This window comes from Cuculus canorus, chromosome 15, assembly GCF_017976375.1.
Source record: "Cuculus canorus isolate bCucCan1 chromosome 15, bCucCan1.pri, whole genome shotgun sequence".
Taxonomy (NCBI): domain Eukaryota; kingdom Metazoa; phylum Chordata; class Aves; order Cuculiformes; family Cuculidae; genus Cuculus; species Cuculus canorus.
Window position 1 is genome coordinate 15,326,734 of NC_071415.1, and position 14,004 is coordinate 15,340,737.

Sequence of the window (14,004 nt, forward strand, 5' to 3'; positions counted from 1 at the left end):
GCTCTAGCCCTCTTCCTGAGAAGCTGAAGACTAGTATAGCTTTTAAATTTACTGGCTGTTTTTCCTTACCTATACTGGACTTGTGGATTACAAGCTTCTGGAGGCTGAAGCTCATGAGTTATGTCAAACTCTTGAATGTTCAGCTGTGGTCTGGGGCTGCTCTTCTGTACCTTTTGGATTAAAAGCCTCATTTCCCTTTGCTCTGGTATCAGTGTGCTGCTACGCCTCAAGCTCTAACAGCCCACCTGTGGCATGGGGTCACATTGTGCCACAATGCCCGTGGACATGTGGTGTGACTGTTGGGGTAGTCCTATGCAGGGACAGCCTTGCCTAGTCTTCAAGATGGAGGTAGAGCATTCGGTGTAGCACTCCTACGCTAAATGTTTGTCTCCTCTGCATTTTGTCTTGCATCAGCTTATGAAACTGAATCCTGCTAGTCCTCTTAATGTCTCTTTATCAATGATAAGTCTCCTTTTCACCTCACCTGGCATGAAAGCTGGTTGTGCTTTGTTAAAAAGGTATAGTTTTAAAACACTGTAGCTGTTTGTTTATACTGAAAGCTGTAACAAAGACAGCAGCTGTAGAGTAATAGTCCATTTGAAGTGGGGCAGTTTCAGTCATACAACTTTGCCTTTCATTTTTCTCTTCTATGTTCCTTTACGCAGTCAAGGAAATGAGGCATTAAAAGTACAATTGTATGTGACAGAATGAAAAAGGACGAAAGTGCTCCTTGCACAGGGTGTAACAACCTTAAGGTTAAACATTGCCTGGCAACTTTGTGTAAACAGGGACAGCATTGTCACAAGTCCAGCTCCCTGTTCTCTGAGCACCCAAGCTCTTCAGATCAAGTCAGTGGACAGACTCTACTAATGCTAACTGTCAAGCATGCTCTGTACCATCTGCCACAGCCCCTGCTTTACTCAATAAGCATTCCGTAACTATTTCTAATAGAACAGAGTGGAGGGTACACTTTCTAAATATTAACGTAAATTCCATATCTGGAGAGCATGGAGCACTGAAAATGTGATCACTAAGGCTTTATAGTGGTTTTAATGACATATTGTCAATAGTAAGTATGATGAAACTATGAATTTCACCCTAGACTCATTTATTTGCAAGTAAGTTTTGCTACTTCTTACCAGTCTTGTAGGGTTTAGGGTTAAAATGATTACTCAGGCTATTGTCCAGCAAGCCACCTACTATGCTTAAGTCCTGTTGACTTAGCACTTGCATGGAATATGAAGTGGTTCTGTGAAAGCGAGAGCAGTGGTACTCAGTGAAGGGGTTTAGTGTACTTGACAGCACCCTGTCCTTAACTGTCGAGGCTTTTAGCTCTCCTGAGCCAAATGAGGCTGGCGTTCTTAATATTGTCTCCTCCCTATTTCTTCTCTTTTTGTGTGGGAAAAGACTGGTGTGCGTTCAGGCAGAAAAGCATTTCCTTGTTTCTCATTGCTCAATGGAGTTTGAACCTTCACTCCAGGATGCCTGTAATCTACTAAACAGCCCTACGTTGGCTATCATGCAAGTGCCCTGTAAAAGGGAAACGCTAGCCAAAATCCCCATAAACTGTTTCTAATATAGCTTACCTATGTGACTCGCACTTTTAAAGGTGTTTAAAATGTGTTATTGCTGTAAGGACTTTTACTTTAATTACAAATGCGATGCAGAACGTTATGGTTTAGATATACTTTTGACACTATCTTGGGGTCAAATGGCACATATTGTTCATGCAAAACTAGAGTATTACAGTAGTTTAGTCCTTAGAATGCTGCATTCTCTTTACAGACACAAGAATAATCTGTATTGGCCAGCTAAAACACTTAACCGTTAACTGAGGAGAAACATTCAACTCCAAGTGTAGTCTCACTAGAGGCAGAGATGGAAATGTTTCCACTGTAGAATAAACAGAATAACAAGACAACATGGTTAAACAAATGGCATTTTATTAAACTAATACAGTTGGATACTTTCTTAATGCTTAAAAATATGCTAGTATTTGCAAAAATGAAAAAAGTTAAATAACACAAGTTGCAACTAAAAAGCAAACCAGGCAATTTAAATAACTAAAAGAGTATAACAAAGTGCAAGCCCTAACCGCCCTAACATTGATGTGATGAGGCAACGACAACAAGGAAAATATTCCTTCAGAATAATGTAACATCTAAAGGTAAACAAAAGCTTATACCATGACTTAACATATGATAAACCCCAATTTGTCTCCTATAATAAACAGAAAGCATTAGCGTGGTGTACTCAGGCTATTTTAACAAAGGCTGTTAAGGTTTAAAAATATATTTTAGTATCCAAAACATTTCTAGTGTTCTGAGCTTTGATGCTTGTGTCTCAAAATGACTAAATGCTACATACAAATATTGAGAGAGTACACATTAAACTCCAGTAACAAATGGAAAGTCAAGTACTTATCTACTTTCTTTCACCTAGCTGTCACCGACTTATCACTTGCACCTTTACCACATTCTGTGGAACACTCCATCATTCCCTTAGACAACATCATGATCTGCTGCTGCCCAGTGGTTATTCTTAGTATTAGTTTTAGCATGATGATAAGAGGTACATTTTTTTTCCCCCAGTTCCCTTAAGGAGTGCACAAAGGTTGAATGCTCAATGAGTAAACTATTACACTGCAACTGTCAAAGCAGTACAGTTAAGTGCCTATAAAGGAAGTCGGAAGAAACAACTTATTCATTCTTTATTAGCAGAATAAAGATTATTTATTTAATTATTATTTATTAAAGATTATTAAAGATTATTATTAAAACAGAATATCAGCATCGTTATTAGCAGAACGATCTGAGACAGGAGGACTCTTCTGTGACAAACTTACATTAACTTCTTGCTTCCTTATCTGACCCCTGTAGAGAGGAGAAAAGAATGTTTTTACAGTCTGTACTTCTGTAAGATTGTCAACATTTTAACTTTTAGCTCATAGACAGATTTGCATCTCATACTTTGCATCTTTTAAGACTCCTGGAACACTCGCTGTCAGTCTACCAGAGCTGCTCTCAAAGACAGTGTAACATAAAAAAGAGCAGCTATTACCTGTTTTAACATCAAAGCTGTAAGTCAGTGTGACTATGCTGTAGGCTGGGCTGTGTGTTCAGATACTCGGGGGGGGGGGGGAAAACACCAGGAATTCTTTTCTAGAATTGGTAGAGAATTTTATGGAGCTGGCAGCATACCCTGAGTGGTACAGATCCCTGGAACGCTGTGGTCTTATCACAGGTACTTTTGCCTGTCCTTGAGACCTGTGCAAGAAGGATGAAAGTGAGAGTCTAGGAGGGAATGGCTGTTATTTTTCTTCTTGCTCTTCCCTCTGCTAAAGAAGTGACTAACATTCATTCCCTGTTAGATACCTAAATGGTCAACAGGTGGCAGTCCAGCACAGCCTGCTGCTGCCTCTTGCTCCTAGACTCTTGCTTTGGTCCTTGCACAGGTCTCAAGGACAGGCAGGAGTACCCGTGACATTGTCAGGGTGATAAGACCACAGTGTTCCAGGGATCCCTACACACAGCCCACCCTACAGAATAGTCATACTGACTTTCAGCTTTTTGCAGCATCCAGCAAAGCCCGTAACTTCTCTTTTGGGCACGCTGCCCCTTTTACTTAACCCTTTGTCTGTCCCAAATCTACAACCAATTTTGGTCATCACGCAGAAAGAACTGCAAAAGGTTCATCTTCTAGGCAAAGTCCAATTCGAAGTGTGTTTTAATGACATTTAAAGCAGCAAACACTGCCTAAGGCAAAGCTGTGTGTTACTGCTTGCTAGCGTGTTGTGTTAGCACATGCACATTTAAAGACTATTTACATTTCCTCATTCCTATGCAGGAAAAAGGGCATGTATCAAATATCACTAAAATACACATTGACAATGAGACATTTATATGCTGTGCATCAACCACCAGGGTAGCCAAAGAGGTTCTGGCATTCAAGTAACTTTTGTTAAACTACCAATGGTTGCTTACTTTGAAATAATCAATGCAACAGGACAGTTGCAGTTTGAAATCCAAGCATGGACCAAGACATTAATACTCACCTTGAAGCACACCAGTAGTTGACCAGAGTTGAAACAGCAACGTAACAAATGCTCAGTATTCCAGAAACTCCCAATGAAAGCGCACCCAGGCCACACAGCACGCAAAGAAGGGTTATGCCACCCAAGACTATTACAACAACTAATAAAAGAAAATTAGTTTGTTAATTAAACGAGTTTATATACAAAAAAACCTAGAAGAGCTTAAGTTCTACCACAACCTCAATTTCAAACCATTTGGGAAAATAGTCTTCTGTGATTAAACTACCTACCTCTATAAAAGCTACGTGTGGTCATAAAAGCTACTGGTTGAGGCATATCATGGTGGCTGAGATTAGAAAGGGAAAAAGGATTTCCCCTGTATAGATTACAGTTAATCAGATTACTATTCTTACATTAAGAGTTTCACTACTCCTGAGATCTGAGACAGCAAAGAAATCCTCACTTGCTTGAGCTGTGAACTCCCAAAGGAAGATGGAAAAAAGAAAAGGAAAAGACACTATGCTTTAAAAGGGAATAAGTACCTAAATACATGCATACAATACCTTCCATGACTATCACACCGATACAGGCCATTATGGCTGTCACAACAACAAAAATCAGGAAAAATGCAACAGGAATAGCAGACACTGCAAGAAACACCAGGAGTGATAGTGCAACAAAAGGATGGTCATCTAAATATCGGCCAACACGAGAATTCATAAATGCAACAACCTGTGGATAAAAGAAAAAACATTTCAGAGTTTGGTTTTATTTCTTGTTACAGATAACTTTTAAAGGTCACTGATACTTTAGCAAACTACAGGTAGCACCTTTTTGTAAGTCTGAAGCTTGAACAGAGGGCAGCTGTAGACTCTATGCTTCAAATGCATGAGGATTTACTGCAAATTTAGGTAGCTTCATAGCTAATGTAATTCTACCAACAACAGGTATGTTTCTCTTTGACTCCTCATTTCACTAAAATGCTACTCTACTACCTTAAATGGTTAAAATGGTAAAAGGCAGAAATGCAGAACATGATTCCCTTTCTCCTGATTACGGAATGTGTGGAAAGACAGCCCTTCCCACAGGATCCTCAGTGCTCAGTTTAAAAAAACGACCTCCTCCAAAAATTAGACTTTTGAAATAACATTTAAATAAATTAGGGTGTGATATTCTGAGAGTTATGAAAGGAGTATCTTTATAGGTACATTATATAAAACTACAATTCAGACCTACATTTGAATTGCTATGGAGGGACTGCACTATGGAGTGCCATTGCTTTTCCAGTTCCTGCATTTCTTTAGCTTTGTTGTGATCCTCAGCCACAATCATGAATCTTCTGAAGAACCAGTTCTCACTCAGCCATCCAATTATCCTGAAAATTAAGGTACAATGACAATACAATTAGTAACAGACTCACACAGATGCTTTTTTTGAAAATTAAGTCTATCTTTTATGAAACCGGCAAATACAGAGTGCAGATATTAACGTGATCCACAGAGTCTAGAACACTGCTTGTACTGAACTACATCTGATGTAGGGAGCTGAAAGCTCTTCTGGAACACCCAAAGCCAAGCATCAAGACACAAGGTGACTCTCACCTTCTTCCTTTACAACATTAACCCTCTATCTGACCGTGGGAGCATTGAATTACCAGTAAAAAGTTCAATTTCCACAAGGACACTTTATCACTACCAGCGCTGCGAACTTGTAACACATCTGTGAGACTCAGTTTTGAGTAACTTCACCTTCAGAATTGTGAGGAACACCTATTCACTGGTAGAATAGAATATTGAAGAGGACAAAGCCCTTGAAGCAAAGGCAAGAACATTTTTCTTTTACAATTCAGCGCTGAATCGGATGCTCTTCTAAAAAGGCATCCCAGCTCCCAGGAGCACTGGGGAGACAGACTAAGAACTGTGTAAGTCCCCAAAGAACGCTTCTATTTGTAGGTTATCCAACCATCTCTGGAGCCCCCCTGCAGGTGAGCTCCTGACCCAAAACAACTGTATCTCACAAGTTAATTGAGCACATCAATAAACTCCCGCAGCCCCAAGACAGGCTATTTCGACCTAAAACTGCCCAATCTTACAAGACAACTAAACATACTGATAAATTCTTGCAACTCTAAGAGACGGTTTATTCTTTCAGGTTATTTATCCGTGTCTGGAGATCATCTGCATAGGATACAAGATAGAATTATATGATAATTAAACACAAACCAGCTGCAGCAAAACTTATCAACCGATTCTCACAGGGCTCAAACCCCGCCCTGCGCGGCCTCACCAACACGAACGGCTCCCACACGCCCCGGGCAGATGTTACGGCTCAAACCTCTCGCCCCCAAACCCGCGTTCCGCTGCGCTGCCGGCAGCCTGGAGGCCCCGCTCCGCTCCCGCCGCCCCCGCGGGGCCGCTGCTGCCGTTTCCCCGCCGGCCCCGGGCCCGGCCGTTCGCCACCCGCGACGGACACCCCCAGCCCGAGGTCGGGAGACGCCGCTCCGCGCCCGCTGAGCCCTTAAAGCGGGGAACAGGCCTCTGCCCTGCGAGCTCCGAGCCTCGGGGCTGGAGCTGAGCACCCCCCCCCCCCCCCGGGCCGAGCTCCGAGCCGCGGGGCTGGAGCGGCGCCCCCCTCCCCCCTCCCGCCGGGCTCCGAGCGGCAGGGCCGGAGCTGCTCTCCCCTCCCCGCGGGGCTCTAAGCGGCAGGGCTGGAGCTGCGCCCCCGTCCCGCCCCGCTCCGAGCCGCGGGCCTCCAAGTGCGCCGCCCTCCCAGCCGGGGTCTGGAGCTGCGCCTCCCCCCGCGGGCTCCGAGCAGCATCTCCCGCCCCCCTCACCTGCAGCCCCTCACGGGGCCGAGGGACGCGCCGTGTGCCCCTCGCCAGGGCAGCGCCGGGGAAGGCGAAGCTCCGGGGCGGTGTCTGGGAGGCTCCCTCGTGGCCGCCTGCGGCGTAGGGAGCGCGGAGGCGGTGCAGAAGGTGTCCCCAACCGCCCCGGGGGGTGGTGGTGGTGGTTTGTGGCTTTAATTTATTCCCCTTTTGTGCCCCCCTCGCTGTCCCACCTCCCTGTGGCCCTGCGGCGGGAGCCACGGAAACGATCGAGGGCTGAGCGCTTCCCCTGGGCTGAGCTGGGGCTGCTCGGCTCGGGGAGAGAAGGCTCCGGCAGACCCTACTGCGGCCTCGCGGCAAAGGGGAAAAGCTTTTTAGCAGCGCCTGTAGCAATAGGACGAAGGGCAGTGATTTTCAACTAAAAGAGGAGAGTTTTAGATGAGATATTCTCAACTCTGAGGGTGGTGAGGCCCCGGCACGGGCTGCCCGGGGGGTGGGCGATGCCCCATCCCCGCACACATTCAAGGTCAGACGAGTGTCTATAAAATTAAATTTCAATTTGTTGATGTTATATATTTTTTTATAAGGCGAGCATAGGGAAAAACTAACTGGTGGAATTATAGTGTGACATAATCCAGTGATAATGGCACTATAAAGTTTAACGGTTCCACTGAGTTACAAGAAGTACACGGGGGATTTTAAATTTCTGCCTGTTTCGAAACATATTGCAGCTTTGGAGACAATCTTGTGCATCTTAGTAAAGAATTCTGCTCTGCGTAATTATTTCTTCTGTTAAGCATTAACATATCTCTTTCCATAGAAAATAACTGGTTTTAGTATTTCTCGAGCAGCATTTAACTTCAAAAGGGTTTATAAGCATCCAAGTTGTGCGCAGAGGAACAGTAGTTACTGTTGCTTAATCGATATTGTCTTCATGCATCAGCTCAAATTAGCAGGAAAATACTCTCGTTGCAAACTGGCACTGAAATACTCAGAGTTACTGCACACGCTGGGCGTGCAATCGCCATCGGCGGCGCTGGTTCTGTACCACACGCTGCTCGCTTGTGCTTAAAGAGCAGCTTAATTTATGATAGAAACTTTCTAGGCAGGAACAATGTTCTGTTTGTATTGGTAGTAGGTCAAGATATAAGGAAAACCGTGCTGTTAACTCCGAAATATCAGCTGTTCTCACAGTTTAGAGAAAATAGAATGAAGAACAGCACCCAAAGATGTTAGGAAGGAGTTTAAGTTAAAATGGAAGTCTCGTGTTGACAGAACACGTGTAAGGCCTCTCTTGGGGGTCGATATAAGGAGACTGCACTAGGTTTTGTGTTGGGTGGTAGTAATTCCCACCTGTGAAGAAATTTGGCGGCGGATTCTTTCAGGACTTGGTGATGGCTGTGAGTGGGAGGCAAACGCGGACGAGCAGAGGAGTTGGGAGTACGAGTATCCCACCTGCTGTCTTTGGACAGGGAGTTTTGATTTGAGCAGTGGAGAAATGGTGGAGCTGTCTTGGTTGAAAATATAGAATCTTTAATACTTCTTTTTTTTCCTATTTCTTCCTAGGAAAATTTGGTTTAATATAGCCTTTATTGCTCCAGGAGCTCGCTTGCTCTGTGCAGTGTTTTCATAGAAATGTCAGAGCATCTCAGATGTCTTAGGGTCACATTTGTCATAGCTTTTAGAGGTAAAGTGAACCCGTCCGGTGGCTCATAGACTCCACAACTGAATCTCCCTGACCACAGCTTGGCCTAACACTGCGCTTAAAGGGGCTGTTTTCTCTCTGCTCGCTCAGGGAAGAGAGGGAGGAGGGAATTCCTGTCTCCAAGCACTGGTTATGCTGTAACTGGAGCAACAAAGCTGAGGACTGAAAGGCAGTGTCAGAGTACCTGAAATGAGTCTCTAATTCTCTTCCAGCACTCGTAAAGACAAGGGTGCTTATATTGAGGAGGAGGAGGACCAAAACCTTCTAAGCAAATAAAAAAACAAAGCAAGATGAAGCCAACACACGGCCCAAGGCCCCTGAGGGTAAGTTCTTTCTGCAATGACTGTGAAAGATTAATAATGTTTTGAAAACTTCAGATGAAGTTGGCCGTTTCTGGTGGTTTCACATTGGAAGAACTCTTGAAGACACTCATTCTTGTTGAATATTTTTTGAACCTAAATAATTATAATATACTCCTTAAATAATTATAATATATTTCTTATTAAGAATTCTTTCCCTCAGATTTTTAACTTTTTGAAAGGTTAGTTGACGTGTAAAACAAGAGTTGCTTTAAAGTGAACAGTGGCTTTCTTGAGAATTTTTGTACTTTTCATGTGAACAAATCTAGTAAACTGCAGGGTTTATTCATTTTTAAAGTACCCTAAAGCCCAATCCTTTAGTCATTAAGCAAGAACAATTCACGTGGTCTTTAGCGAGATATGCCTGGCAGTGATAATGTTTGATTTCTGTGTGTCTGTGTGCAGGCACGCTGGGGAATACCAAGGAGGTAGGATCAAATCAGTCCTTTCTCAAGTTTTATTTCTGAATGGATACTACTTTGCTATTGAGGAGGGCTCGATTATGTCTATTGGAAAAGTAATTTGAACTGTTTAGTTTTCCAGTCACATATCAGAAAGCAAATAACTATGTGCTTAAAATGTATTTAAAATTATGTTAAAAATTATTATGTTATTTAAACATAATTGTATTGGGTAATAAATTTTTCTTTCACGGCGATTTAATTCACTGGTGTTCAGATACCGCACACCTATACCTCTTCTTTCTCTGACAGCGTCACTATATATTTGCAATTTGTTCCTCATGAGTCTCCTAAACACATTTGATTTAGGAAACTCAAAGCAGAATATGGATAAGGTTTTGGCCTGTACTAAGAGGAGTTGCCATTCACAGACATCTTAAAGCACTCTGGGGCTGAATAATTCAGAGAAAATATCCTTAGAGAACTTTGGTCCTGGAAGGCCACCTCGAACTGTTGTCACATTAAGGTGGTGGAGCATAGTCTTGAGAGATATTAGGTATTCTGACGTTTGTATTAAAGCACCTTGCAGAGGCCTTGTGAGTAGTTTGTTCTTTCAGTGGTATCCTGGCAATATAGCTTCTTCTGGAGCTGGGTCATTGTAGACATAAGAAAATCTAGTGTTTTTTTTTCCTCCCCATTAGTGCAGTTCACACAATTTGGACTGTTTCACTGTTGATTTGGCAGTCTGTTAGACTTTAATATTTTAATATCCAGTGTTTATACCATTACAGACTCAACATATGTGGAGCTTTTAGTGTAACTAAAACTATTTTAAACCATTTGAGTTGTTTTCAGTGGCATAAAAAAGTGTTCCTTTTATTCTGACATTTATTGGTGATGAGCTTTATCAAATGACTGCGAATCTGAAATCAAATGACAGTGCAATCTGAAAACCCCTTTAGCTGACGAACCCTCTCCACAGAGTACGGAGTGTTTCCTTGAAACTAGAAAAGTTACAATACATTGTTTTCAATAAAAACTGAAAGTCTCTGTTCTTTCAGAATGAATCTTTTTCAAAACAGTGGATTTCATAAATGTCTTTGAAGTTGTTTTTCATTCCTTTCTAGTCACGAAATGATTCTGTGTATAGCATGAGTCATGTAAAACGGTTACCAGAGTTACCGCCCCTACCAGCTTCTGCTTCAGCTGCACCTTCAGAATTGTATCAGGTATGTGCTCTCTCCCCTTGTGTGAGGTTATACATTAAATTACACGTTAGCATGATTTGAGGCATCGTATATTACCAAGTCATAAGCAGATGAAGTAAAGATAGGAAAAACTATTTAAATTACTAAGTTAAAGTACTAAGCAGATTGTCTATTTCATTAGAGCTGCTTTTATATTTTTTAATTTTAGTGTTACAACTTCTGTTATGGTTTGGATGTTAAACTTTGGCAGTTAAAATATATGTTCTTTAAAATTATATTTAATTATTTGCTGTTAAATTTTGAATTAAATATTTTGAGTGTAAGATTCTGGGGAAGGAAGGAAATAATGAAAATATTTTTCTTCCAAACAAATTGTGATTTCCCTTCCATCCCTTCCAATACTTCGTGGCAGAGCACAAACCCCTCTGTGTTAATTTGCTCTTCCAAAACCAGCTGAGAACGTGGCAGGTGCAGCGTTGATCAGAATGGGTAGCTTGTACAGCTGCACAACTACGGCCTCTGCTGTGTGACGCAAGTGAAAATTACATATGACAGCTCTTAAGGGGAGGAAGAAGAGAGCGCTCACTTTCATAGAATCATAGAATCGCTAGGTTGGAAGGGACCCACTGGGTCAATCGAGTCCAACCATCCATTTCCCCACTTAAGTACCTCAGAGTTTCTCATTTGGCTTGTTTGTGTTAGCACCTCAGCTCATTTAAAATTCTTTCTTTAGAAAGATACTGTTTCTGAGGAGTAGTTTCTGGTGGAAAATGCATTATTTTGGTCTTTGAAAACAGGAAATTTTAAGCAAAACATACGCTCTGAAGTAATGAGTAAACTAAATTATTAAATTGAGTTCAAATTATTCAATTAACACTTACATAAAGGATTTTTTTTTCACCCAGAAATCAGTCTGACTTCTGGGGATATGTTAAGGATTTATATAAGCCATGGGCGCTGATTAAGCTAGTTCTGAAATTTTTGTGTCACGTAAGCAGAAGATTTTTGCCTTTTTATTTTTTTTTTTACCAATTGCAGCTTGTCCTGAAGAGCAGCCATTATCCTCCTTTGATGCAACAGGAATCATGGACATTGGCAGCTCCATTCAAAGAACAGAGTCACTACCGCAGCCCAAGTGATTCCATAGCTAACAACTATACTCCTACTGCACGGGATTTAAAATTGAAAAATGTGCACAAATTAAAGTCCTCTTCAATGACAGGGACGTCACCGGGTTCAGCAAAGCAGAGAACAGCCTCACCGCGTATCCATATGTGAATATGTTTATTGTTTTAGCTTTGTTTGCTTGATGTGTTCTTATCTTTAATTGCTTTCCTGTTAAAGTATCACCCCTGGAAATGTTATGTCTCTGCAAAAAAACTGTATGAGCATCGAGGCTGAAATTCCATGGTGTGCTAAGCAAGCACCTTTAATTGCTCCTTTTTGGCAGGACAAATTTCAGTCTTAGGCATGCTAAAGAAAAGGTCTTCCTTTCATGACTGCTGACATGAGACCAGAATTTAGTTAATAGAGGTGCATATAATCACCTGAAAATAAAGGGGAGATCTTGGGGCACCTAAATAATAGAGCTAGTAGGTCTAGTGCTGGTGAAATTGCTTATAGGATACTGCCTATCTGAGTGATACAGCACAATTGTAAAGTTTACATGATTGCGTGCCTTACATTGAAGTAGTTATGTTATACAATTTTACTGAGACTATTGAGAGTAAGTGAAATACATCATAGATCATACTTGGCCTCAGTGCAGTGTCAGTGGTTTATATAATGCTTGTTGTTTGGCCCTATTGATTTAAGTATCCATTACTCCTTCTTTCTTGACTAAACTTTTATTGTTTTGTTTTTTTTTTTTTAATTTTTTTTGGAATTGCACCAACCTTGTTAAACAGTTTGGATCCCATTTCACTACGTGCACCGGCTCACGTGCCAGAATCACATGCTGTGTGTTATACAGACAGCCAACCATTGACCCCAGAAGAACAATTTGCTGTCATGCACTTACGTGAGAAGGAGATAAGCAAGCGAGAAAAGCCACCTTCAGAAAGGGATATGGAGGTATTTGTACGATTTCTTTTTAAGATAAAAGTAGCAACAGTAATCATCTGCTATGTATGTCTGTAAACTGTTTACTTAAGAGTAGTTGAGATAAGAAGACAGTACATGAGGTTTAGAAGATGTAAATATTCAATATATCAAACTGCTGTTAGGTATAGTCAGCTCCTTTCCCATTTCTCTTTCTAGATGCTTGACACAGGCTTTGTTCTAATGGATTTGCAAGTAGAAGTATCTTCCCAAATTCTTAACCTCTCACATTGTTGGCTAGTACTTCAGAGATCAGTAATTTAATATGCCCAGCTTGATTCTATTGGTATATGTTCTCACATTGAAACAGATGGAAGTATTGTAAAAATGGCAGGCGCTGGCAGTGCTCCAAAAGGTAGCGAGAGAGATAGCCAGAATCCATTGTGTCCAAGCATCTTTCACTGAGGAGAAGGCTCAAGTAGTAGAAAAGCTAAAAATATTTTGCAGTAATTCATTATCTGTCAGAAAAATCGGACAATATGCATAATATTTTTAACATTATGTTTTAGCGGTACTGTTACTATATACATAATGGAGTGCAGGAAGACATGCTGGCACCTCAGGATAAGGAAGTGATGAATGTAATTTTAAAGCATATTTCAACTCAACTTCTTGGTAACCCTGACCTGGAGAATTTACTTGCAAGTTTAAAAGAAGAGGTTAAGGCAGACTATCGTATGAGCCTCATGAAAGCCATTGGTAAGGCTCAACATCTCTTACCAGTTCGGAGTATATAGACATTTATTGCAGTCTGAAAGCAAGTCTGCATTTTATTCGTAGCACCTGTGGAGAATTCCTTCACGGTCAGTAGAACTGCAGTAGGCATCTGTGAGAAAATAATCTGTGATCATGCTACATAACATTCCAGTTTCAACAAATATCTGTTTACTAAACCCTACCTCCCATCACTTAAATATAGTAATTTCCAAGTTCAGGAGTTCTGGGTGTATAGAATCATTAACTGTATGACACTGTATAAGTTTTACGTGTGCAGAATTCTACGACTTCCCGAACTGTGGAGATACTGTGTTTTCAAATGTAGGCTTTGACTACACATGCAGTCTCACCGTGATATATATGATTTGTTCTAGTTGATTACATCTTGATGGATCCAGCTGAGAGAAAGAGACTGTTTATTGGAAGTACCCCACGCCCATTTCCTCAGAGAGTTGTCCGTGCACCAGTCCCATGGCACAACTCTTATGAAGAGGTGAAAAGCTGGAATGAAAGCAATCTATTCGTAGTGAATCCGTTGATGCCCACTTTGCAACAGCTCTGGCTTTCTGAGTAAGACGTCTTGTTCATAGGATCTTAATAAAATTCAGAATGTATTTTTTTATGGCTTGGTTAGAATGCCTTTGCTGTGGAGGTGCT

At 41.5% G+C, this 14,004-nt stretch overlaps 2 protein-coding genes across 6 annotated transcripts in view; one reads left to right on the forward strand and one right to left on the reverse strand.

The window, feature by feature from the left end:
* Window positions 1-1,926: 1,926 nt before the first annotated feature.
* LDAF1 (lipid droplet assembly factor 1) lies at window positions 1,927-7,131 on the reverse strand. 5 transcript variants are annotated; one of them, XM_054080381.1, is made up of 6 exons: window positions 6,867-7,131; window positions 6,143-6,210; window positions 5,270-5,408; window positions 4,597-4,765; window positions 4,055-4,193; window positions 1,927-2,873 (listed from the first exon to the last, which is right to left on the reverse strand). In XM_054080381.1, exons 3-6 carry the CDS (start codon window positions 5,363-5,365, stop codon window positions 2,774-2,776), a joined length of 504 nt encoding a protein of 167 aa, XP_053936356.1. In that variant the 5' UTR covers window positions 5,366-5,408; window positions 6,143-6,210; window positions 6,867-7,131; the 3' UTR covers window positions 1,927-2,773. The 5 variants fall into 5 exon arrangements, with proteins under 5 accessions (XP_053936356.1, XP_053936353.1, XP_053936354.1 ...); XM_054080378.1 differs by lacking the exon at window positions 6,867-7,131 and adding an exon at window positions 6,320-6,625; XM_054080379.1 differs by lacking the exon at window positions 6,143-6,210 and having other exon boundaries at window positions 6,867-7,130.
* Window positions 7,132-8,790: 1,659 nt separating this feature from the next.
* DNAH3 (dynein axonemal heavy chain 3) overlaps window positions 8,791-14,004 on the forward strand; it is a 55,678-nt gene continuing 50,464 nt past the window's right edge. The window contains exons 1-6 of the mRNA XM_054080354.1: window positions 8,791-8,885; window positions 10,450-10,551; window positions 11,569-11,804; window positions 12,438-12,603; window positions 13,140-13,329; window positions 13,722-13,917. Of these exons, the coding sequence (XP_053936329.1) occupies window positions 8,853-8,885; window positions 10,450-10,551; window positions 11,569-11,804; window positions 12,438-12,603; window positions 13,140-13,329; window positions 13,722-13,917 (923 nt within the window). The 5' untranslated portion in view covers window positions 8,791-8,852. The remainder of the gene's footprint in view (window positions 8,886-10,449; window positions 10,552-11,568; window positions 11,805-12,437; window positions 12,604-13,139; window positions 13,330-13,721; window positions 13,918-14,004) is intronic.